We start from the raw sequence: 26,110 nt of genomic DNA on the forward strand, positions 1-26,110 counted from the left end.
TTTTCCCAAGCCCCGGCATGGCGAAGCTAAAATAACCCTTTGGACCCCTCCCGGCTCCTGTAGTTGGGCTGTCAGCTCGATTGTTTTGGCTGCGTGTTTGGTGTCAGGTCGAAAACCTGCTTTAAGGTTGGTGATCCACGGATTAAAGTCGCGTTTTCTTCAGTGTCACACACGTATAACATGCACATGTTTCTGTCACCGTGTTTGTAGCTCCACTTTGTTCGCTAGCTTAGCTTTATTCAGCCTGCGGACTGTGTAGCTGAAAGCTAGCCGCTAACAAACAAAGCTAATGCTACATCTTTAGTACTAAAAGTAGGGGTTGAGTTGTGGGAATCAGGTTTTCTTTTATTTCTTAAAAGCGCCGTTTAACGTAAGGAATCACACCCAACTTTGCTCGGTGTTAGGATTTCACAGTTAAATGTACAGCAGTGATGCTAGCTATAACAAGGAAGGCTAACGTCAGCAGCTAACGAGGCCGCTTTGTCATTTTTCAATGGAACCGTAATGCGATTGGTAAAATAAAGAGATGCCAACATGAACTCTATTTGTAGATCGACATCATGCGTGAGAGATGATAAGAAGCAGAGAGTGAGGTGGATGAAAGGGGATAAGCTAGCCCCATGCTAAGCTAATGCAGGGTGTGAACGGACTCGTCAGTGGTTAGGGTGGGGCTCTGCTAGCTGACGTTAATGGTCAGTGTCGCTCTGCAAACAGGAACACATTAAAGTCCCTGAGCTGCAGAGAGGAAAAGGAAAACACCGCTGGATGATCAGTGCTCCTCCTGCCAGGGGGAGCTGGGCTCACAGCTGTGATCCTGCACAAGGTGGTGCTGAAGCTGAGAGAATCAGCTGTCAGCAGACCCACCTCAAATGGCTGTCTTTAGTTTCCAGTTGCAAACCCAACGAGTCCCCCTGATGTCAACAGGTTTCATCTCAAGATCACTTGTTTTCTCAGTGCAACTCGAAGGAATTGTGTTTGCGTTCCCAGCTGTGGCATCATGTCCGACAAGAGTGAGCTGAAGGCAGAGCTGGAGAGGAAGAAGCAGCGTTTGGCCCAAATCCGAGAGGAGAAGAAAAGGAAGGAGGAGGAGCGCAAAGAAGAAAGAGGTATGAGTATCACTTTTGTATATGTGTCCAGCACTCACTGGCAATGGGGACTGAAAAGTATTAAGGAGAAGGAATGCATTCAAAACCATTAGTGGCTCGATTTGAGTGAAAGCATGATTCAATTCACTGTGGGCATGTGGCACTTTGAAAACTAAAGTCTATTTGTGTGTCTATAAACAAACGTTAAAGGTTTAATGAGACTTATGGACGTTAGATTTTATTCCACACAAGACAATAACAAGTTTAATGAAATATATATATGTATTTCCTTTTTTTTAATGAAAATAAAACTCAAAGTTGGCTCCTTTTTCATTCATAACTCATAACATGCTCATATTAAATATTATATTTAGAAAAAACCATTTAGAGGTAACACAGACATTTCACCTCACTCTTGTTCATGGTGACCCCCACTGTCAGTATGTCAAGTTTCAGAAGATTTAACTGTAAAATGTCTAAGTAAATTAAACACAAAGTTGGCTACTCTTTTGTTATGACACTCATAACTTTCTCATGTAAAACATCATTTAAAAACATGTTATGATTCATGATCATGATTCTGGGATTTCAGTTATGTGCTATTTACATACTGTAAATCTGTGAAGACAGTTCATTTCATATGATGATCTACGATGTCAAACAAAGTTGGCAAAGGAGAACGTGTTTCATGGACTGCTTTGTGTGAGTTGATTGACACTAAGTAGAGTGTATGAAAATGCTCATCTCTGATGTAATGTGATCACAGAACAATACAACTAAAATGACTGAGTCAGTTTTTAAGTGTTTGCAAGTTGTTTTTCATAAAAAGGATAATGTGTACGTGTAGCACACAATCTCCACTCAGATAAGAACGTAAGCCTTCACTTCTATAAATCTATAGCGATGTCAGCAAAAATAATGTTATTGAGAGGGGAAAGCTTTTCAGCATGTCTGCACATTGTGATTTTAAGACAATCTACAATCTGCCTGTCCAACAGAGGGGCATCGTCAAATAATGACAAAGCTGTAATTTGTTCAAAGGCCTTAAATTAATTTTCCATAACTTGATTTTCTACATAATGAAACGTAATGATGATCAGCTCTGTCTTGCCTCATTTTGAATTTTTTTGAATTCTCTGGTGCTAGTTAGGTTAAATTCTTGAACTGTCCAACAAATGCAAATCTGTCAGTTAATTAGTCAGAACCTGGGGATGTGCAAAAGTCTCCCCAAGCTAAACATCTGAAAAGTGATGTCGTGACGTCAGTGGACAAAACTTAATTGTCTGAGATCATAGCAATGTAATGTGTAATGATTGCATTAATAGGTGATGTGTTTTCATTCTTCCAGGCAGACCAGTTGAAAGATGCTGCAGCTCACCAGGATGATTCTGACCTGGAGAAGAAAAGACGTGAGACTGAGGCCATGCTACAGAGCATGGGCATAGCCTCAGATGCTCCTGTCGGTATGTTACGTTACTTGTTGGTTCGTTCTTCAGTCATATCCGCTTTTAATAATAACTTTTAATTAGGGAATAACAGGTATTTCGGGGAGCCTGTTTTATAAGTCTCATGGTTATATTTTGTCACTGTCTTGCCTCTATGACAAGAGTTAAAGGTTCTACTGGGTGAAGAGTTTAGGAATCTTTTCTTACGGCCAAACAGTGGCATGTTCTTTACTGGCAACTCTGTCACATGATTCTAATCTGGCTGATCATGAGATCATGTTAAAGACCAGACTGAAGGCAAGAAGCTCAGAAGCAATAACATTCAGTCGTTGACTGCTACTAATGTACAACCAAATATTAACTATAATAACCTTAGTTTGTCTGTTATTTTTCTGCCACTGGTAATTTGGTGAATAAAGGACCCTTTTTAATACTGCTCATCTGGTTTGGATGCTAACAGCCAAACATTAAAGCTGAAAGCCAACCTTTTAAACTCATAGTCATTCTCATGAGGTGAAATGTTTTTTATTTTAGTTATTTGAGATTCAGAGCTGTCTATTACAGAGCCAAACAAGAAAAGTCATATCCATTACACAGATTATTAGGCTACCATCAAGGGATTTTTAAAAGGAAATGTCATGTCCAAAAATGTGTTCAATATGTTTTTGCAGGTTTTCACAGCAAATTGCTGAGACGAGCCTGAAAATAATCTCTGAAACAGTCTTACTTAAGCAGATTTCACAATAATGACAATGATGTTGTTTTACAACATGAGCAGAGTCATTGATAAAAGAAGTATTAGTGAATGTCAAAAATGTTAATGTTTTTTGTAATGCTCAGATTCTTTTACTGTGGGTTTTTGGAGCACTGTCCTGTTGCTAACACCAGGTGGCAGAAGAGATCCATACTAAAAACCCTCATCACCTCAGAGCAGCACGCAAACACTCTTAACAGAAGTGACACAACATCATGTTTGTCTTTATATTCTACATATCATTGCAGCTATTCAAACGTTTATTTAATACAGACAAAGTCAATGTAATTTCTTTTTTGTTATGCCTCTTTTTTCACTCTTGTGTTTGTAACTTACAGACAGATTACATATTTATCTTGCTCTGCTCCTAATATCAGGAGTTAACACTGTTTACCACATGTTCAGTAATATCGTGTCATTGAGAAAATGTCCTAACATTTCATATTGTTTATCCACTGTAGTTTGGATGAATTTGTTCTCTGTTGTGAATACCTCAGCAACTTTACATGGTAACAGATGATTATTGTGTGTCTCACTGTGTAGTCCCTCCTCCCATGTCTCCGACTGCCAAATCGGCAGGTACGCCAAGCGAGGCAGGAAGCCAGGACTCTGATGGAGCCGTTGGACCCAGGTATGTTTATTATTATTTATAAAAATATATATATATATATATACACGCACACACACACACACTTACCTAATTCAATGTTTGTATCACACGATTTCCCCCCCACTTCCCTTACAGGACTTTACAAGAGTTTAAAACAGGCCACTGTAATAAGAATCTATAAGAATTAAGGGCTTTTTCTCCATTAAAGACAGAAGGTCTGAATGTGTTTTACATCATTGATCTTAAATCTCTTCAAACCGCTCTGTTTGTCCACTTTTTGTGCTCATTCATGCTTATGCCAACAAGAAAATGTTTTCACTGTCACAGCCACTGAAATTCCAAATGTTATTATACAGCAGATAAGTTCTGAAATATCTTTCACATGGCTTGAAGAAGTGCAGATCTGCTTTTGCTTTGTGAGCTTTGCATTACATTGAACTCGGGACACAGGTTATGAATAAATGTGAAGCCTGATTGTATTAAGAGCAAGAGAGCTGAAAGTTTTTACAAAGTCTCACACCCACACAGCGAATGATGAGGAGTTAATGCCAAGTGAGTGCGTGTTTATTTAATTTGTGTGCCGTTGAATTAGGACGATTCTAAATTAACAATAAAACAGCAGGCTGCTGCTGCGATGCCTGGGGGACTTCTTAACCCCTAATTAGAGCCCCTTCCCTGCACAGAAATCCAAGCTCCCCCAGTGTCCCATCAGGCCCAGGGAGCTGTTCCCCCTACGTGTTGACTCATTTCCCTCACCAGCATGGCCATTTCCTACACACATGGAGGTCATGTTTTCTCCCTGAGGGCTCTCTCTCTCTCTCTCTCTCTCTCTCTCTCTCTCTCTCTCTCTCTCTCTCTCTCTCTCTCTCTCTCTCTCTCTCTCCCCCCTTCCCTCTCTGTCTACACAGCACTGGGAGCCTTTGGTGTGACACAGTTCAGGCTGTATCAGCCCCGCAGGCCGCACATTACACCCTGTGTCATCCCACTCAGAGGGCCTATGTGTCCATGCATTTTAAGCAGACACGTTCTTTCATCTGTCATCTTGAGTATTGCGTAGACAGACGCGAGCGTGATTTGACCTGAAAAACAACAATAACAAAAATACATTGAGTTTGTTAAGTGTGTTTGGCAACATGCAAACTTGACTGATTAGTGACGTAGGATCCGATCAGCATGTTGTGTGCCACAAAGCTAACCTTATCTCCTCTCTTCATTTGTGCTTGCCTGTCTCTCTCACTAATGCCGCCTCGTTGCTGTGACACTAACCAGGAATCTGCACTGGGACTCTGACCCGTCCACACTTCAACTTCACTCTGATTCTGAGCTGGGGTACTGGACACTCTCTTCTCTCCTTTCCTGGTCATTTTCCCTTCTCTCAATCTATGGCATGATTACTTTGTTTTTCAAAGTCATGATTCAGTTAATGCAGTGCAGGACAACCGTGCATGCAAGAGTGAGAAGACGAAACCTTTTTAATGAATTCACACTGGTTGTTAAACTAATCAGAAGCCATCCCATGAAACACCCATTTACTTACTTTGATCAGCAGTTTAATAATAATAATAAAAAAGCTGTGAATTGTTTCAGAAACACAGAAGAGCAGCTATAGTAGTATGACTGTTGTATGTTTTTGTTGTTGTTAAACCTGTTACTCTTTTGCAGTGATGTTGTGCAAAGTTTGAGTTGTTCTGTGCTTTTAGGCGAGTGACTCCAAAACTGGGAATGGCCAAAGTCACACAGGTGGACTTCCCTCCACGTGAAACTGTGTCCTACACAAAAGAGACGCAGACACCTGTCGTGACCCAGCAAAAAGAAGGTGATTCTCACATCATGTTGTACAGGTTTACATCAAAAACACAAAAAAAGATGTCGGTACACAACTGAGTGCTTGAATATGTCAATGTATAGGTTTTACAAGCTCTATATACATCGACATATATGGTCGTCTGACGAGGGTTGACAAATGTTTTATTTACTGCTGCATGAAGTGCACAAGTGGAGACTGGAAATGAACAACAAGTAGAAGAGAGTTGATTTAACAAAGCACTGAGATGAAAGTAAAGTAAAAATGAGGCCCAGGAAATACAAGTCAGAGGAGAGAATTAAACTCGGCCTTTTCTGCTCCTCTGAGCCTCATGTGCAGCTCGAAAACCAACTCGGTATAATTAATGAGCAAGAGGAGAAACCAGTGACAGGAAAGAGAAATGTGATTTGAGGGGAAGATATGAAGCGCAGTGCATATGACTGCTTACTGCCTCTGAAGCATGTCGATAAGTATGTAATTGCTGATGTTCGGGCTGCTGCTAACGTCCACATGTTGGACACATGTCCATGAAATATGCATTATTTGTGGGTGCTCTGCTTGCTCGTGGTTGATTTACGTATTGACAGATGGTGAATGACACGCTTGACTAAAATCCTGATTGGAGGATTTGTGTTTTGTGTTTTTCTGTTATGTTTACCTCCCTCAAGGAGGTTATGTTTTCACTCCTGTCTGTCTGTCTGTCTGTTTGTGAGCAAAATAACACAAAAACAACCAAAAGGATTTCGACGAAACTTGGTGGAAGGATGCGGTATGAGTCAGGGAAGAACCCATTACATTTTGGTGTGGATCTGGATCATGGGGCTGATGCAGGAATTTTAGACATAGGACATTTTTCAACGCATATGTAGTAGGGGACTGATATCAATGAGCAGCTTGTTTCATTTGAAGAGGACTGTTTGAGTCTTGGCTCAGGTATTCACTCGACTGAGAAGTATCTAGACTAGTCGCAATTCCTCAAAGTACAACCACTGGAAGAAGAAGAGTCTTTTTCTTTTAGCTGATTTCTCAGTTTATTTTAATCAGCTGACATCCTTTTAAACGTACTTAAAAGCTTGGTAAGGATTTTAAACAGTGAACTGATTGTTGGTTTCTGCTCGATCAGGTGACGTGTCCGAAATTCTTTGGTGGCATGCAGCGTGAGTGAGATAGAATTGTGTGATTTTGTGGAAAACTATGAGCAGAACTAGTGAAGGATGAAGAGCATCCCTCTGTTCCTTGTCGCTCTTTACTCTGGACTCTACTGAGCATTGTAAAAACTGTGTTAAACAACGATGTTTTCTGCCAGCTGTTCAACACGAGGCCCCCTTCCCCTCTCTGCCACTATGTAATCATTTCATCAACTCCCTCGCTTCCCTGTCTTTTCCCTTCACTGAACAGGCACATAACAAAACGCAGTCAGTGACATTGTGCATTTTCACACCATCACTTCTGGCACTCGATGAGACGGCATCCCCTTCCCTGCTTGCTCCCCTCGGCGCATTTCTGATGTGCGGGATGGCATCAGGTCTGCTCTGTGATTGAGCGATTTATCATGTTGTCAAGGGAGGCAACAGCGCGGCACTCTCAAGGTCAGCGGGCGGTGGCATTAGAGGGAGCGGTTGGCCTTGCCCGGCTCGCTGCAGACCAAGGGTTTCCCACAGTGTCGGCAAGACATCTCAGAGAAAAGGAGTAAAAGATTCAAGGTTTTTTTATTTTAACATCACTTGCCCCATTGACCCTGAAGAAAGACCTCCTGAACAGTCGAGGAGAATGCATCTTCATTTTTATATTATTTGTTTGTTGGTCGTAGTGCGTCACTCGCCCACTGAACAAGTACTGGACCGTCATTATTAACATATTGTGGCATGAAATCACATCTCAGATTCCTGTGACTGTATAAGACGACTTACATATTGATAACTATTAGCCTTGGCATCTTAATCATCCCAGTTTGTGAACTTTGGACAATGTAGCATAACAGTTATCGCCCACTTTTAGAACGGCTCTGGTTTCAGAACTAAATATTCCCATTAGTTTTTTCCATTGATGTTTCAGAACATTTTTTTATACATAGAGTTTTATGCCTGCAACCGGAGTTACCAGCTCCGAGATGAATCGTAACATTTGATTTACATCAAACAATAATATTTCAAAATGGAAAATATGGCAAAGGTACAAGACTGTGTGCATAATTATTTTAATACTGATTCCAGAAACCACTGCAAATTATCCCTTTCCAACGACTTCCACTGTCCTTCTTCTTGAATTCAACCTTGTTGATATAGTGTTGGTCTATATTTGAGTTTGTATCTCAAATATTTGTGTATGACGATTAGTGTTTAGTACAGTATCCTAGTGGAGTAACGCTTAACCATCCTGACGTAGCCAACATGATTTTAGCGGTTGTGGTAAACGTTTCCATGGTTGCTACTACACCTGAGGTTTGTGGGCAGGGTGGTATCCTTGATATTGCGGGCAAAAAAGTGTTTTCTTAAAAAACAGATATCATAAGAACTCTTGGCTTCTGCAGGAGCATATAAAATAGTATAATATAAAATAGCTTGTGGTAAGTCTACCTTGGATGGTTACAATATGGATGATAATCAAAATCTCTATTCAGAAAACTACGCTCTTGAGCTCTATATAGATGCACGTTTTTATCTGGTGGCACTTTAAAAAAATTAATTGATTTTTTTAGTTGTCAGATTGGTGAATGTCTGTAATTCAGCTACAGTATTCCCAACTGCACTGGTAGGTAATATGTAGCATCAGTATGCACTCCTCAACAAGAGGCTGTAATTATGGAGTAAGATACTGTTGGAGGTTGAGGAGAGCTGAGGGGTGTGTGTGTGCATGTGTCTGTGTGTGTGTCTACTTAGCAGTAAGTATGTAGAGGAGTTTAGTAAATCGAATATTTAATTGAATGTGATTGTTTTTAATCACTCGGAATTCAGAGGCAGGTTAAAACTTTTAATCACAAAAGCTCTTAATGGCCTTCTTGTTTCGAGTGCCACTTGTAGTATTGGTCAGCTTTTATGCACTTGATGATTAGTACTGTTAAATATAAATCGTATCCCTCTGTCATACAGCAGCTAATACATTTTAATGGAACATTTTTCTCAGTGTGCAGTTGAATAGTTTTTTGAAAATACTTTTTTTTATACCTTTTGTTCCTGGTTTTGGATTTGTGCTGACCACAAGCATGTTTGGGATCTTTACACCTCACTGTTTATTAGACATGTGTGTAACCACTGTTGAAACAGTTGAAAACAGTATACTCCAGTTTCCCAGACGACCAAAGTGTTATCAGATCGTCAAAATCCGTTTTCTGGTTTGCTGCAGTCAAAGATTCTGACATTTTTCAACTTGAAAAATATTGATCACAATTTTGGAAACTGTCAATAGAGATTCTCTATTTTAAGAAGTAAAAGTGTGTGTGTGTGTGTGTGTGTGTGTGTGTGTGTGTGTGTGTGTGTGTGTGTGTGTGTGTGTGTGTGTGTGTGTGTGTGTGTGTGTGTGTGTGTGTGTGTGTGTGTGTGTGTGTGTGTGTGTGTGTGTACACACTGGCAGATTTTTGTCATGTGGTTTCATTATTGGCAGAGACAAACCCTGTTGCACGTGCTGAAGTCAGGTCCTTGTTCTGGTGGGACATATAGAAAGTGGAAGACACCTGCAGCGAAGAGCAAAGGTCATTTAGTTTTCTGGTTGTACATCACTGGCCGCATGCTGTGTTTGCATTAATATATTGTCAATTGACGAAGACCTGTGATTACTCTGCCCCCCCCTCACCCCACCTCCTCCTGTCCGGCTCCCCCAGAGAAAAGCTTTTATTCCTTAAGTGGTACAAAAGCCATAATTGGGCCTGCTTTGAGAGGAGGTGTCAGTGTATGGGACATCGGTGATTCGGGTGAATTCTGTTAAATGCAAACCCCCACCACCACCACCCCCTCCTTCTTGTCTTTCCTCCACCACCCAGCCTCGCTAAGCGCTGCTGCTGCCCCCCTACACGTCCCTCCCCAGCGGGGTCACCAGGATCACTAGCTTTTCTCCAAATGGCCATTTTGGCTGGCAGGTGCATTATACCCTTTATTTTCAGATTGTCTATCCGCTCCTAATGCCTGGCAGGTTGATTGCTCTGGCTGCCTCACCACGAAAAGGGCTGACGAGCACGGCCGGGACTAGCTGAAAGACAGTGATTACTGTTTTCCTTTAAGCCTGATTGAGGCCCTTGAAAGGAAAGATTTTAACCTTCTCCTGTTGGTTGCAGGAGTACGGCCGCACATTGAAATGGCTTGTTTCATCAACCCAGTTCTGTAAACTCATCAGTGCACCCAATAACCTTCTTCCCAAACCTCCGTCTGAGAAAGGGGATAAATCAGTTTATGGACAAAGTGACGGATGACATTATCATTTAGATTATCTCAGTAGGAAGGAAATTCTGGCATGTGGTGCTGTCATCCTAGATTAACTATAAGGTTCATACCAAGATAAACGGCTGTAGGAACCAGACGAGTATTTCCCCACTCCTCATGAATCTGTTTTGTCCTGCTTTTTCTTCTATTTTTTACATCGAAAGAATGAGCTATATACTGTCTCTAAGAGATGTGTTTTGAAAAAGCGTGTTCATCTTCTTTGAGGTAGAACCGGTGTGCAGTTTGCCAGCTGGTCTGGCCTGTATTTTGTCGTACATTCTCTGAGGTTGAATAGCAGTTGCAGGACCTCCTGCTAGGATGGTAATTGCATAGGCTTGCCGTTCAGGGAGAAGCTTGTGTCAGGGCAGCCAGGCGGAAAACCTCTGTACCATCCCCATGCCACCTCTGAAGAGCACAAGACAATCCCAGCATCACCATCTGCTTTTGCACCATGCCGTCATCTGGCCACACCAATGGGACGGGCCCTGGCAGCTGCTCCACACCCTCTGCCCCGCTGCCCTGTGGCCTAGAAGGGGGCAACCTGCTACTGGGACACAGAGGAAACAGCTACACTGACAGCTCAAGTCTATTGAATGGCTAGAGTCTCATTAACAGTTGGTAAAGACAGGGGTCCCTATGACAACAACACACCCGCTGCGCTGTGTCCCTTCGACACAAATGACAAACTTCCCTGCTTTAGAGGAGCAGGTTCTGTCTGAAAGGCGACATTGTGCTGACAAACCAAACAAATGCAAGGCAGAGATACAAAATCAGTCTATTGGCATGCCGATAATCACCGGGTGAAGCTTTTATTGAAAGGAGAAAATAATAGAGGTGGAAGATGTACTGACCAGAAATTATCAAACATTTTGCCGGAGTCATGATCATCTGTGTTGTGAACGTTTTTACTCAGAATTTGGTTTTATTTTCTGCTCAGGTTTTAACATAAACAGAATGATTTGCAATTTCTTGCATAGGAATATGTTGATTCAGAGATGTAGTCGACCCAGCTAAGTGTATTTTTTCATATCCTGTTTTTATCAACAGAGGAAGAAGAGGAGGAAGAAATTGCTGCTCCTCAACCAGCAGTCGTGACTCCGACTGAGAAACCCGACCAGAAAGAGGAGGAGGAAGGTACTTCACTACCCATGAAATTGAGCCTCTTCAGTTCCTCTAGAAATTTTACAATTTCATTTATAATAGTGAATGCAGAGAACAAAGAGGTTTCTATTCCTGTAAAGCAGTGCATCACTTTTCATAATGACCCCGAGCGTTGGATAACCTCAATACATTTCATTGTCTTTTTCTCCTCTGTATAGTGGCCCCCCATGAGCTAACAGAGGAGGAAAAACTCCAGATCCTGCACTCGGAGGAGTTTGCGAATTTCTTTGACCACAGCACTCGCATTATTGAGCGAGCTCTATCAGAGCATGTGGACCTCTTCTTTGACTACAGTGGCCGTGACCTGGAGGAGAAGGAGGGGTAATAGTCGGACAGCTAGTGCTGTTTTTTTAAAATCATAATTGGTTTCTGAAGCAGTGTTTTTATTGATTTGTGGTGCTTTGTTTTCCCCTCAGTGAAATCCAGGCCGGAGCGAAGCTGTCTCTCAACAGGCAGTTCATGGACGAGCGCTGGTCCAAACATCGTGTTGTCACCTGTCTCGACTGGTCCCCCCAGGTCCTTTTCCTTTTTTACAGCTCTTTTATATATAAACCAACAGTTTAACACATCTCACTTGACACAGTTTAGAAAGAGTTTGCAATTATTCAAACGTCAATCCCGACAATTAATTTGTGGCGTGTTTGTGCTAAAATAAAAGTAATATGTGCATGTGTTGCTAAATGGTTGTTAAAACAACTTAGCTTTAAGCAGCCATAATGCTTTATGATTACATAGGTTGGCTTTGACAGCATTTACTTATAGCCACAACTCCCTCAGGAAAAGTAAGTTATGTCCCATACAAGGTGTCACCGTAATGATTTGTTTCCTCCGGTGTCCAAGGTCATTTAATGCATGATGCTGCAACGACTTCTGACAGTGATTGAACACCAACTCTTGGTGCACAGTATTCACTTGTTCAGAGCCACATCCACTCCCTGGTGATTTGAAATGATGTATTCACACACTGTAAACCCTCGGATCAAGTATTAGAAGTAGCTGAGGTTAATGGTTTGTTTACGTCTGGATAGTGTTTCTGAATTTATTCTCTGCACATCAGTCGGCTTAAATCTTAAAAGCTTCTCAGTGAGCTGCTCTGTTTTGGTCGACTGCTGTGTTCCGCTGAGCGCCTCCAGAACTGTAACTTTTGGTTAAAAATAATGAAAGCAAATAAAAACGTAATTTGCCAAAGTTTCTACAGGGTTGTCAGACGTAAACGAGCCATAAATCTTGAGGAAACAGTAACTCATTCTTTAAGGCATTCAGCAGCACTGCAAAGGGCAAGCAAGGCTCGTCCACATGGAGCCAAGCCTGGGGGGCATGTCTGCACGCCTCCCCCCCTAACATTCATTTGGGCTGATTTTTAAAAAAAATTTCTGTCACCAGTATCCTGAACTCCTGGTTGCCTCATACAACAACAACGAGGAAGCTCCTCATGAGCCAGATGGCGTTGTATTAGTGTGGAACATGAAGTACAAGAGGCCTACACCGGAGTACGTCTTCCATTGTCAGGTACGATAAAGTGAAGCGCCTCTGTTTCTTCCTCCCACTCCTCCCATTGTTCTCATGGGTGGCTTCTTCCATGACAAGCATGGAGCCCTTCCAACCAACCCCTGTTTGCTCACCCCTTCTGCCTTCATCCACAATGTGAGTTCACTGGGCTGGCATCCACCTCCACCGCATCCATCTACAAACACATGTTCTCGCGGCGCCGGAGAAGACCTGTGGTGCAGGAGTTGAACGGAGTCCAAGCGCTGCAGCAGGATTAAGTGTGTGGGGCAGGGCTGGTTATCATGTGCATCTAAACAAGGGCCCTGTGTTCAGATGAACGAGCAGGGAGAGCAGCAGAGCTCCTCCGCTCTGTCCAGCCTTATTATAATGCATGCCCCGAGGCTCCTTCACCAAGACAAGTTGAGTAGAACCACATGTTGTTGCCTCCAGAGCGGATGTAGATGCAGGCGTGCTGCTCAGATGAGTAAAACTGAACAGAAGTGAGAATGCAATTTTCCAAGTGCTTCCAAGTCGACTCCAAATGAGATTTAGCTCATCAAGTTATAACAGTTTTGGTTATAAAGAAGTCCCTGTAAATATAGTGGCAGGTAGAGCAGTGTATGTCAGCACCCGAGAACCAGTGATAAAGTTCATGAATTAAAGTTATAATTCAAGTTTTGTTTTGCTTACACAAAAAGAAGTCAGACTTGAGTGATGCAAGATGTATTTGTTAAAGTACTAAACAGTTTTTGAACTTTTGAGATAAAGCAGGAGAACAGCGGATTCATGTTGATGTTTACCATGTTCTGATTACTGGTAACTCTGAAGGTTTAACACAGGTCTGCCTTGTGGTCTGTTACCTCAGTGGATAGTTACTATAAGGTTTTTTTTAATCCTAGAATTGTGTTTCCATTAGCTTTCATCAAAAAAGTATAATTCTTTAAGGTTTTATCCAATGATTATTGTCATTTTTGGTCAATCTGACAAATATTTTCTGCAGCATTTTGGAACTTTATTTGATAGAGACAATGAAGACAGACAGGAAATACAGTATTTTGTTTGATTGGATGTTGGACATGACTTTAGACTTGGCACCACGACGTGTCACTATAAACATGTACTTTTTCACCACCAGAGAAACTAAATATTGCCTTTTCCCCTTCTCCGCCTTTTCCTCTTTCTGACAGTCTGCTGTTATGTCGGCTGCGTTTGCCAAGTTCCATCCCAACGTTGTGGTCGGGGGCACATATTCGGGGCAGATTGTATTGTGGGACAACAGAAGTAATAAGAGGACCCCTGTGCAGAGGACCCCCCTGTCTGCAGCAGCACATACGGTACTGTAAACAACTGGCAGAGTGGAACTGCACTTAATTAAAATACAGCAGGAGACTGAACTTCCTCCCTCACTGTTGTTGCAGCACCCGGTTTACTGTGTGAACGTGGTTGGCACCCAGAACGCCCACAATCTGATTAGCATCTCCACTGATGGAAAGATGTGCTCCTGGAGTCTGGACATGCTTTCACAGCCACAGGTAACACATCTACTGTGTGTGTGGGTTCTCTATTCATAGCTGAACATAAAAATAGGATTAAAGTTTTAACCACAACGTTTAATTGTTTAAGCTCAGATTTTACATTTTGTGTAATGTCTGTCTCCTCAGTGTCACATTCCTCTCACTTCCTGTCCCTCCCTTTCATGCTAAATGTCAAAGTTTTTGGCCGGGCTTCTTCCTTTTAGCATTCCAGTTTGGTATTTTCCCCGGCTTTACCCGTCTACAGCCATTTTTCAGTTTCAAGGAAATTAACTTTGCTAGCTGTGTCATTTCATCCGTGCTGCCAAGACCTCAACCTCTGTCAAACGTCAAATATTTTTTTCATAAACTGCTCGTAGAATTTTGATTATGCATTAATAAACTGTCAAGTGATTTTTATAGGTTGTGCTTGGCAGAGTGTGTGTTAACATTAAAGTCTGAGCAGGGAGCTTTTTATGGATGTTGTTCCATGTCCCCCCCCCCCCCCCCCCCCCCCCCCCCCCCCCCCCCCCCCCCCCCCTCCACAGGACAGCATGGAGCTGGTGTTCAAGCAGTCCAAAGCTGTAGCCGTCACCTCCATGTCTTTCCCTCTTGGAGATGTCAACAATTTCGCGGTGGGCAGCGAGGACGGCTCGGTCTACATGTCGTGTCGTCATGGAAGGTGTGTTCATAAGGAGCTGCGGTCCCTTGCGCCCCTTCCGAACGCCGCCAGGAAACCGAGGCGGCTTGTTAGGCCCACCTAAGACCGTGTGTCAAATAAATATAGCCCACTCACTTCCCCGTGCAACGCAAATCCAACACAATCCACACTCCTGCTGTTTGAGGTTTCACTCCTGCCCGGTCATCCTGTTTTTCTTCTCCGCTTGTCAGTTGTGTTTGTAAAGGTTGTTCAACATAAACAGGGCACACATGCAGGGGAAACAAATCATTTCCCCCCCCCCCCCCCCCCGTCCTTTTTCTTTTTTTTCTCAGTATGTTTCTCCCGGTGAGAGAGTTTGTTTACAGTCGTTCGTCCCGGGGAGAATTAAAGCTGCAGTTCATCCCACAATGTTCTCATTTAAGAGACCAGGCCTACTCATACAGTGGATGGTCCGCAGCCGAGAAATGTGGCTTAAATCAGAGCTGCCACTGAGTAGCATGTTAGCGCCACACTAAATGTCCTGCAGTATGCCCAGAGACCGCAGAGAGGGGATCGCTGCAAGGCTCCCCGCGGCAGAATCACCTCTGTAATTGGGGGAATAATTTTCCACCTCATTTACAATAGTATGATACTCTCATCGCAGTTAATAATGCATAAGCATCACTCATGCTGAGTATTTACCTCTCTACGTTAATTATCAGAGCCTCAGTTCGGTAACAGCTCTGCAACATGTGGCTGAGGGGCTGCAGAATCTTTTGCCACCCTGCTGGTAATCACATGATATAAGTAAATGATTAATGTGAATACATCCAGCAGAGGTCTGTCTGCGCCTGCTGCTTTCGTTCATGCTTAATCTAACACCCAGTTATTAGAAAGCAGTTAATAATTTCATTTGTTTCCGTTGTACAGACACGTATATTCAAACATTAAAACTGTAGCTCATTACTTAACATCTTACTCCCCTGTTCATCTGTTTGCTCCACAGCAAAGCGGGCATCAGTGAGATGTTTGAGGGCCACCATGGGCCCATTACAGGGATCGACTGCCACACAGCTGCAGGGCCCCTGGACTTCTCCCACCTGTTTGTCACCTCCTCTTTCGACTGGACTGTCAAGCTGTGGAGCACCAAGGTACGAGTGAGATCCAGCGCGCACTGAGATTTGATAGGACCCCTCTCATGTGTTGATGTTGTAGTGCAAGTCACACACTTGAGTCAAAAGGTTGATAAAGCGGTAAGACAGACGTCCTAAGTAGAGTGTGGATATCCGAACCTGACACCTCGTAGTTCAGGTGGGGGTTCAGACACGTTGGCTGGGCTATCTACTTGACTTTTTATGCTGCACATGTCTGTAATCGCTGGGGGGGGAAACATCAGGCTTGGATCAGGTTTGGACACAAAAAACTGAATTCCTGTCAGGCTCGGCTAATTTTCTCTTGGGCTCGGTCAGAGAATTGCCACTCAAGGCGCACTCGGGTTCTGACAACCAGAAGAGTCGCTGCCCTGGATCCTGTTTACCCAAAAGTAGTTAAAAGCAAGGTGAAGAAATGTTAGCAGCTCTGTGAGGCTGTAACTCTCAATGTGAAGTAAACAAATTTATAAGACAGAATAAAGAGTACTAAGTGTTAGGAGTGTTAAATGTGTGCCCTCATTGTCAGCAATCAGTTGAAATGAAACCACAAGACAATCAGAACACTACTATTACAACAGATTAAACAGCTGATCCATTGTTTTCCTTACACCTTATAACAACTTAAGTAAAATGTTATAAACACAAAACATATTAAGAATTTCTACCACAGTTTCAGCCTCATGACATTAACTAACTGACATTGTAGCACAACCACTGTCTTCATGCTAAACGTTCAGCAGTATTGAATCTATGTTTATCATCTTAGTTTAGCAATGAACAACACAACAGCTGATAAGAATGTGGTCAGTTTGGCTGCTATTTAGTCATAAAGATATCCAGTGTGGAACATGAGCCATGTGCCAATTCATTAAATATATTTTGAGACACTCTGGACCAGACTGGATCAATTAACTGAAGTTCATAGAGTCTCGCAAATAAGAAAGATTGGACAGTTTGATCGTGATGAAGAAACAGTGGTGTTTAAAAATGCTGGAGTGAACCGATTCATGTAAAGAGCAAAAACTGAATTCCCTTCAAAATAAAAGATTGAAATAATTCATTCTTTACCTTTTTTTTCTTCCCAAACATAACTGCAGAACAATAAGCCCCTGTACTCGTTTGAGGATAACTCTGATTACGTGTATGACGTGATGTGGTCACCGACTCACCCCGCTCTGTTTGCCTGTGTGGACGGCGTTGGACATCTGGACCTGTGGAACCTCAACAACGACACCGAGGTACTGCAGTCTATTTGAAACATACACGTTTTCTGTGACACCCTTAAAAGAAAAACAAGGATTTTGTGTATCTAGTAAGAGCTACACTCAAATCCTAATGAGATGATTTACTGCAGAGGTAGATGAACATGTTCCCGCTCCTCTGATTGTTATTCTGCTGTGTTATTGTTTCAGGTCCCCACTGCCAGCGTCACAGTGGAGGGTAACCCGGCCCTCAACAGGGTCAGATGGGCTCATTCTGGCAGAGAAATCGCTGTGGGAGACTCTGATGGGCGAGTGCGTGTATATGATGTTGGAGAGGTGAGTGGGCATGACTCAGCTTTTTAACCACTCGATCTCTGATTACTCTGCTCTGTCACTTAGGCGTGTTGTTGCAGACGTGATTCTGCCTCTTGCCTGACTTAAGTTGTACTTTTAGTAACGAGTGATTAATTACACAGACCATGGGGCGATTCACCTTAATGAGATTTTTCTTAAGAGCATCTTGAGGATTTTGCTCAAAGTGAAACTTTACGTGTGATCCTGTGCCACTGGGGACCGTGTTTGAAATTTCGATAATGCCTCTCCACAGCAAATTGCGGTGCCACGAAATGACGAGTGGACCCGTTTTGTCCGCACGCTGGCAGAGATCAACGAGAACAGAGACGATGCTGAAGAGCTGGCGGCCCAGCGCCTGGCTGCCTGATCTCATCGCCATGGACACAACGCTTAAGGGACCAGTGGTGCACTTGTTAATATCAACCCCCCCGGGAAAGTTGGAGGTTATGATCAGAAAGAAGTATGGACATGTTTTGATTCAATGTACTTTAATCGGACAACTCTACCTTGTCTGTTTAGCTGGACCATCACCAGTCTTCCATGGAATAACATGACCTCAGACGTGAACAGGAAGCCATGATCGCAAACGCAGAACTGTCGTCCTCTTTTTAACCAGATGCCTTAAATTTTCATTTAAAGGTTTCATTTAAACCTTGACTGTAAAGATCCTTAACTGTCTTTATTTAAAGCATGAGCCTTAATTTTGAGTTTTTCAAGCCAAATACTGTAAGTGCTCAACTCCACATATTCACCAGAAACTCTACAGTTGAACTGAAGCAATCACATCTTTAAACATTCAAGAATGTAAACATCTCACAGCTGTAGCCCATGTTGTCATCTCTGTTGCTTTAGACTTCACTTGTTTGTAAAATACTGAATTGTCCAAAATCCAAATGTATTTCTACTTCTATATTGTTATAGATTACACCAGTTTACACTTGATCAGTGGAGCTGGTTAGACCTGGGATAGTTTGAATATCCTCGATGCTGTAACTGCTCAGTGATTCCCAGATCTGTCACGTGTGTTGACGGGATCTGAACAGAGACGGTTTGTTTCCGGAAGAATCTCGAAGCCTGGTGTCAAAAGGGAGAATGTACTTTTCACACAGTAGAAACAGTCTGAATGATTTATTTCAATAAAATACAATAAATACATTTAAATAATTCCCCCCCGAGTCTCCCAGGTCATGATTTCAAAATAAATACTTGAAAACATCTGTACATCCTCATGTCTTTGAAATACGACTGAAACATGCACACCAAAGCTGTTGCACGCCAGAAAGAAGAAAAAGAACGCAGCTAACAATCCTTTCTTGAAGCCATAATGTCCCTCTGAAGAGAAGTACAATATGTACAATAAAGTGTGCAAAGACGAAGCAGTAAAGCCATACTCATGCAGCATTCAAAGCAAGACAACCGCTCAAATGCGTTGAATTGAAACGTGGCTCGATAAAACCACTAAGGAGGAGACATAATGAGCGGAGGAGCATGCAGCCCTCGCAGTCACAACGGTTTATGACGCCTGTGTATCTGCTCCGGACTCCGCTGGTGTGATGGTCTCCTCTCCAGAAGGCTTGAACTTAGGCAGGTGAAGGCCAAACTTTCTCTCCACGCCTGCAAAGGTTGCAGCAGCCAGACGGTAGCCGCCCACGTGGTCTGCTGTCACAGAGGGAAGGTCCTCCGCCGAGGGTTTGGGAGTGGGCTCGGAGCCGACCGGACGACTGAGGAGAGAGTCGGATTAGGGCAAAAACGCACTTCATGGTATTAATGAGTGTTTTTGAAAACGGGGTGCGAGGCACTTACTGTCCTCCAAAGTCAACGTCGAGCCATCTTTGTAGCAGTTCATAGGTCACCAGGGTTACGCCGAACTGCGGCGAGGATCTCAAGACACGAGCTGAACGGAAGATGGATTGAAAATCACAATGAGGGATTCAATAGTTCTCCAGTGGCTTCGAGACAATCACGGCCATCACTTAACAGGACTACCGGTGTGTGTGTACATTTACCTCCTGCACCCTTCCAAAAAGCCCTGAAACCTTCTTCCTTTAGGATCTTCCTGAAGCAGTCGATGACGCCATTGTACGACGTCTGGCCTGCTCGGGCCGCCACCTGGAGTCTGGTCTTGATGACATCAGCAGGGGTTACCAGCGATGCTGCCGGTACACCTTAGGATACATTTCACAACGGGTGTAAGATGAGGCACTATGAACAGATGGTGTCGCATTTAGATAGTATAGTGTGACAAATATATACACAATAAATATTATAGATATACATACAAATATATGTGTGTATATGTTTATTTAATATAAATAATATGTAGAGTAGCAACCATACATTTATGAATGTGTGTTCAGGAATGCACACACACATACATATACATGTTTGTATTGTGTATATAGGATAATACGTATATGCACATGCAGACAGGCTGTTGTTGAGGTTCAGTGGAAGGAGCAGGCTTAATAACATGACTTAATAAAAACACAACATGTTGTTGTTGTTGCTGTCCAGAGGTGTTCCAGATGTTTGTTACCTGCGATGGCTCCAGCAGAGAGCAGCTGCAGCGCCCCCAGCCTTCCGTCCTCATCTGCCAGCATCTTCTTGGTGTGGGCATAAACAGGGAAGTAGATGGCAGAGAAGGGGATGTCTCGCAGGAAGCAGGCTTTGGCTCCCTAGAGAAAAGACATTTTTTTAAATATAACATATATCAGAGGGCTGCTAAATTGGGCAAAGGCAGTGGTTGAGGTCTGGGAGCTGTCTCATTCAACCCACAGGGGGGCTTCAGTGATGATGATGGAGCCAAAGAGCTCCGGGCTGAGCTGCAGCCTCCAGAGACAGATCCATCTCTCTCTCTCTCACACACACACACACACACACTCCAACATGGAGCCCGGTGTGCTGGCTTCTTCTACCAAGAGGAAGTCAGCATTTTTTTTAACAAGCCACACGCTGTCTGCTCCTCATTAAAATATGGAGGATGAACACATGACTGGAGCTCTAAGTAAACCCACAAGAATCTGGAAAGGAGCAGTAGTAAAGTATGGAAAATTGGAAAATTACAAACAGTCAACAAAAGCACTGTTTGATGTGCACATTTGTGATCTTGATCTTGGTTTTGTCTGTATACACAAACAACAAGTTGGTTCAAATACAGTAGTATTTCATCTGTGCATTGTTATGTGATAATATACAGTAGTGCAAAATAAAGTGTTGTGTTTTATTTACGTGTTTCCATTTATGTTACTGTGAAACTTCTTCTTCACTACTTTTAAAAGGGAACTATAAATGTATCACCCCATTATATTAACTGTATATAACTTTATTTGTTATTTTGCAGATGACAATTTTTCATAGAAAAAAATCATTATCTAAAAAAAACACAATGAATTTTGATTACCTATCCAACATTGTGTCTAAAATTAACTCCACCTCCACTAATGATGTTAAAAAGTTCCATTCAAGTGAATGCACCATTAATAATCATAAATATGATTGTATATGATAATATAACAGTGAAAGTGGCCATTCTGTATAATGAGTAAGTTTAATACTGAAGTGATGCTGATGACATCATTATCCATAGAGGACATTTACGTACGTATTGTAACATTGCTGCTATTACTCTTATTTTTTTAACAGCAACATAAAATTAACCTTTTTAAATAATTAATTGTCTAAGTGATTTTTCCTTTTTTCCCCTTAATTCTCTGATCCCATCTGGAATTTGTAGGATCCAAAAAAAATTGTTTTAAAAAAATATTTTCTTTGGTTTATAGACCAAACAAACATTGAAGACAATAAGCGGCAGATTAATTTACAACCTTTAAAGTATAGTTGTCCTCAAGAACTTCTTTTGATATATACTTCGAGGACAATAACAATAATACATTTTAGATTCTTGTTTTTGTACATATTGTATTGTTACGTTGACAATAACACATTATTAAACTGTATGTTTAGATATTTCTCAACTTTACCTGTTTCTTTACCAGTGTTTTCCTATTTTGTAAATTTCTTGTTTTAAATTTTTCTACAATGATTTATTTTTCACTCAGTTATTTGAAAGATTAATAATAAAATTCAACATCTTTATTTCACCCTTAACATTATTTGCCTGTATTTTGTGAATTCAGTCTCTAACCTGAATGTTAGACATAATGTGGACACTTGTCCCTGCTTGTTGTCTGCTGTTGTTACCCTGAAGAAGTTTGATCTTTACAGGTTGATGTAAACGTATCACATTTCTGAGTCTGTATCCTCACAACAAATTGCTGTTACAATGAATAAACGTTCAGTGTTGCTGATGTGTCTCAGAAACATCGGAGCACCTTTCACTGCCCTTGTGTGACAGAGGCTGAGGCTGCAGACGTCACGGTGCTGCAGAGGTGCTGACCTACCTTGTAGAGGCCAAAGAAGCCCAGGTCTCTCACAACATTCAGGGCACTGACCCTGGGCCCTGTGGTGATCTCTCCAGCCACCTGCAGACGGATCTTAACAATCTCCAGAGGGTTGGTGAAAATCACCTGGGAACCTCCGGCCTGCAGGACGCAAGCGGAAAGAGAAACAGCTGATGAGTTGTTTGTATGTAGAGAGGAGTTTGCAGTGGATTTTCTGTCATAAGTGGGGTCACACATTTGAGGAGTGAACTCGGGGTTAAAATGGTGAGTAAGCATTTCTTCATCGTAGGAATTTTCTAATTATCTCCGTAAACTTCAGCACAAAAGATACACTTTTGTCTGATTTTGCCAGAGAATGGCCTTGACAGGAGGAGGAAAAAGCAAGCATTGATGGAAGAACAACGGGGGTCACAAGAGAGCAGGCGTCGAGCGCGGAGAAGCCCCGGCCCATGGTTGGGAGGCTCTGACCCTGGCACCGGCCCTCTGCCCCCTCGCCTCCCCTGAGGCACCTCCTGTGGCAGGGTGAGCAGCCCTGCCTGGCCTTGCCCTGCACACTTCCCCAATTCACCCCCCATTCCCAGGGGAGAGCGCTGAATCACCCGGACGGCTCCGGGTCCTCATAAGCGATGCCCTAAAGGCGAGGCACCCTCTGACTCCAGCACATTTATCACCCTCCCCAAATCTAATCAGGCCCCAGGATGGCTGCTGGTGACATTCAGGCCAACGGTTTTATCTGTAAACATCCGAGCAAAGGTCTAAAAAGTGCTCCGGCACATTCAGTCATTTTCAAAGTGGAGGGGGAATATCCGCTGCTCTGAAGATTAATGTCTCCTCTCTTTTATCTTCTTCAGTTCTCCTCTCAAGGGAGCGATCATTTCAAAAGCTAATTCCCATCACATTAGCCAGACTCTAAACTTGCATTAAATATAATGAGGAGGTGGGCCGCTTGATATAAAGCGCATGAATAAATTCAAACAACAGGCCATATATATTGTTCAACAGTTTGTAATGGAAAGATCCTCGCTGCTCGTGAGGAGACCTGCGCTGGGACCACGCCTCAGGTATGTAAAGCGTTGTCAGACTCAATCACGTTGAGCGAGACCCCGCTTCATCCAGGACCCTCCGGGGCCTCTTCCTCCAATTACACCCTGACAGGGGTCACAACCCCGCAGACCCCGTTCCTCTGTGAGGAGCAACCTGCAGGCTCTGGTCCACGGCCGCCCCTGTTCCACTTTACCACAGAAATAGACCTTTAATCTACTGCTGCACTCAAATGACTTCATGAGGCAAAGAAAAATCTATCTGGAGAATTCAGAGAAAATTTAACTTTTGTAGACGAGCTGAGCTGAGAACAATTTATCTCTTGCACACTCATGATAAATGAAACATTATTATGAGAAACATCTGTTGATAAATTTAGTCAGATTGAATTCAAATGAGACTAAATTCACACAGATTCTAACACTTTGGCCAAAAGGAAATTTATATATACACATAATATGTATCATACTTTTATCTCCTTTACATTTACTTGGCGGCTTTACTTCCTCGTTACTTTACAGATCATGATTTTACACACAAAATATGAGTTTATAAAATTGTTGATGAATTGTTTTAGATTAAACTGATAATATATACAGTATGAAATGTATATAAATGTATAATAGTATATTAATATATTAAATAAAGTTTTAGGAAATTATACATTCATTTAATGTAGTTTTTACTAATAATATAAAGTGCACACTTTTACTTCAATTACATTTTCAATCCAGGATGTTTACTTGTTACAGTGTATTTGTACACTGCAGTATTGTTACTTTTACTTAAGTAAAGTAATCAGAATACTTCAACCACCACTGTATTTACTTCACTTGCATGGCTATGTGTTGATAGGAGTATAATAGTTTAACATATTTAAATATTTTTTTTGTTTTGTTCCCCAACTAGTGTTTGAGTTATTCACCAACAGGCTGAATTTAAGGGATGACGGAGGTCATGCTTACACATCCACCAGCGAGGATCTCTGCCGGCAGAGGGATGGTGCCGTCCTGTGTGGTGAACTTGTCTCTGACAAAATCATTCATCTGAAAAAAAAAAGGAGGGGAGACCACAGGAAGAAAAAAAAGGGGCAGATGAGAAACAATCCCCCTCTTGATAGCTCTGGGGCATTAATGTTAACTTGTGCTTGCAGTCGCATCTTGATTGCGACGACTGCATCTCCTCTAAGCTCCGTGCATGTTTTTCATTCACAGTGAATCACTCAGAGCAACTTTTTTTTCCCTATTTTGAACACTCCAACAAGCTACACAGTGGAATGACTTGCCGTGAGTTTGATAGCTTTCTCCGGTGCGACACCGATGAGCTGCGGGAGGAGACCTGCAGAAAAATATTATTCATAGATACCATTAGTATACCTGACAGAGAGGGGGAGAGAAAGTCAGGTTTGAAATTAATGCACTTTTTTGTATTTTTTGCGGAATGAATACATCCACTGACAGCGAGAACAATACGAGCTGCGGGGTTCTCGTGTGTGTAAAACAAACCCATAAATATTTACAGATGTGCCTGATACATCTGATGCACCGAAAACACAAAGGTCCCATTGAAATGGGAACAAAAGTCCAAAAAAATATGACACTGCCGGTGCGTATGGGATCAACATTGCTGAGGCCTGATCCCACTGTTGGTGGGGAACAGAGGGAGCGCTGTGTGGTCACCGACAAGATCGAGGTGGGGGCAGGGGCGGCGTGGGGGGGTGGGGGTTGAGGCTGGGTGCTACGGTGGCGATAACCGCCGTACTGTTTCACCGTCTGTCCTTCATCAGGCCAGATAAACTTCTGAAGGAGCTGCTGAGTGACTGCTGCTGGTATGCGGCCAGAAAACAGCCGAGCGTGTCTGTCTCAGAGTCAATCACCCTCTTATCGTGTGCAAGGAGAGGAGGGAAGGAGCCAGATCTGAGCAACAAAGAGCTGCAGCAGTAGATGGCAGTCTTGACTTCCCTCATATGAGCAGCCTGAGGGGAGAAGTGTTCTATATCACAGGCCTTCAGCACCATTATCATCACCGGCAGAGGCAGATCAGACGCCGCCGCGACATGAATTCTGCTGGTCATTTTCCTCGGGGAGCGTTCCCAGGTATTGAGATAATGAAAACTCGACCCCTGGGTGTCGCTTCCATTCTCATGCCGCACAGCGAGGGCAAAGGTTTCTGGTATCAATTAGCAAAACCATGCTGCTGATATTTGCACGCTGACAAATCCCGATGCTTTCCCATCAGGCAGTTTGTTTTGCAAAGACGCGGCCCCCGCCACATGTTGCACCCGGTGCTGCAGATTTTCAGGTCCTCTGACGCACTATAAAATCTGCAAAGGATTACCTCTGTAGAATCCAAAGACGCCCTCGTAACGCAGCACTTTCTTGGCGCAGTCGAAGCTGTTCTTGTACATCAGCTCTCCCACGAAGGAGCCCGTGGAGCGCTGGTTCTGCATACGCGTCTTCACCAGGTCGATGGGGTACACGGCCGTGGCGCCGGTGGCTGCAAAACACACATATTTGTCCCTGGTTAAAATCTGTATCGTCTCCTTCTGAAAACAATCACTTGCTTATATTTTCATCACCTGAGAAACATATTCAACACAATGTAATTACCTATTTATTAGGTTTTACAGTTTTCTAGACACATAGACTGTTGCCACTCAACACACTGTTAACAACTTTACTAACAAATGTAATTTTTTGCTCAACTCTGATTACGGTACATTTTCTGTATTTATATACTTTTCTCGTCTTGATGGTCACTTCAACTGCTTCACATTTTTGCCATTCACCCATTCACACATTGAAACAGTTCATCTCTGTTCTCTATTACGAATCACTCACTTCCATCAGGGGCAATTGGGGGGGTTCAGGGTCTTAACCACAGATACTTCAGGGAGCCAGGGATTGAACTACCAACCTTCTGAATAGTGGACGACCAGCTCTACCTCCTGAGTCAACTTTGCCTCCGCCCAACTCTGGTAATTCCCTTCGCCTTAGAAGCATAGGGACCAACTTGCCCTCTTTTTATTGTCATATACGATTAGGTTGTAAAA

At 42.7% G+C, this 26,110-nt stretch overlaps 2 protein-coding genes across 8 annotated transcripts in view; one reads left to right on the forward strand and one right to left on the reverse strand.

Moving 5' to 3' along the window:
* On the forward strand, positions 1-18,789 carry dync1i2a (dynein, cytoplasmic 1, intermediate chain 2a). Of its 5 annotated transcripts, none has more exons than XM_034575137.1 (17): positions 1-126; positions 988-1,106; positions 2,434-2,548; positions 3,828-3,915; positions 5,164-5,253; positions 5,595-5,710; positions 11,158-11,244; positions 11,430-11,592; positions 11,688-11,787; positions 12,655-12,780; positions 13,947-14,093; positions 14,178-14,291; positions 14,819-14,952; positions 15,917-16,061; positions 17,159-17,299; positions 17,474-17,599; positions 17,871-18,789. In XM_034575137.1, the coding sequence occupies exons 3-17, from the start codon at positions 2,509-2,511 to the stop codon at positions 17,982-17,984; spliced, it is 1,731 nt and encodes a 576-aa protein (XP_034431028.1). In that variant the 5' UTR covers positions 1-126; positions 988-1,106; positions 2,434-2,508; the 3' UTR covers positions 17,985-18,789. The 5 variants fall into 5 exon arrangements, with proteins under 5 accessions (XP_034431028.1, XP_034431029.1, XP_034431030.1 ...); XM_034575138.1 differs by having other exon boundaries at positions 5,164-5,223; XM_034575140.1 differs by having other exon boundaries at positions 7-126; positions 2,438-2,548; positions 5,164-5,223.
* The window catches only part of LOC117755376 (calcium-binding mitochondrial carrier protein Aralar1-like), a 20,787-nt gene continuing 13,407 nt past the window's right edge, over positions 18,731-26,110 (reverse strand). For all 3 annotated transcript variants that reach the window (XM_034575134.1, XM_034575136.1, XM_034575135.1), the window contains exons 11-18: positions 25,396-25,554; positions 24,344-24,396; positions 24,024-24,104; positions 22,018-22,158; positions 20,154-20,292; positions 19,624-19,782; positions 19,421-19,511; positions 18,731-19,338 (exon numbers count right to left, since the gene is read on the reverse strand). In XM_034575134.1, the coding sequence (XP_034431025.1) occupies positions 19,131-19,338; positions 19,421-19,511; positions 19,624-19,782; positions 20,154-20,292; positions 22,018-22,158; positions 24,024-24,104; positions 24,344-24,396; positions 25,396-25,554 (1,031 nt within the window). In that variant the 3' untranslated portion in view covers positions 18,731-19,130. The remainder of the gene's footprint in view (positions 19,339-19,420; positions 19,512-19,623; positions 19,783-20,153; positions 20,293-22,017; positions 22,159-24,023; positions 24,105-24,343; positions 24,397-25,395; positions 25,555-26,110) is intronic.

The sequence above is a fragment of the Hippoglossus hippoglossus genome, chromosome 21 (genome assembly GCF_009819705.1).
Source record: "Hippoglossus hippoglossus isolate fHipHip1 chromosome 21, fHipHip1.pri, whole genome shotgun sequence".
Classification (NCBI taxonomy): Eukaryota; Metazoa; Chordata; class Actinopteri; order Pleuronectiformes; family Pleuronectidae; genus Hippoglossus; species Hippoglossus hippoglossus.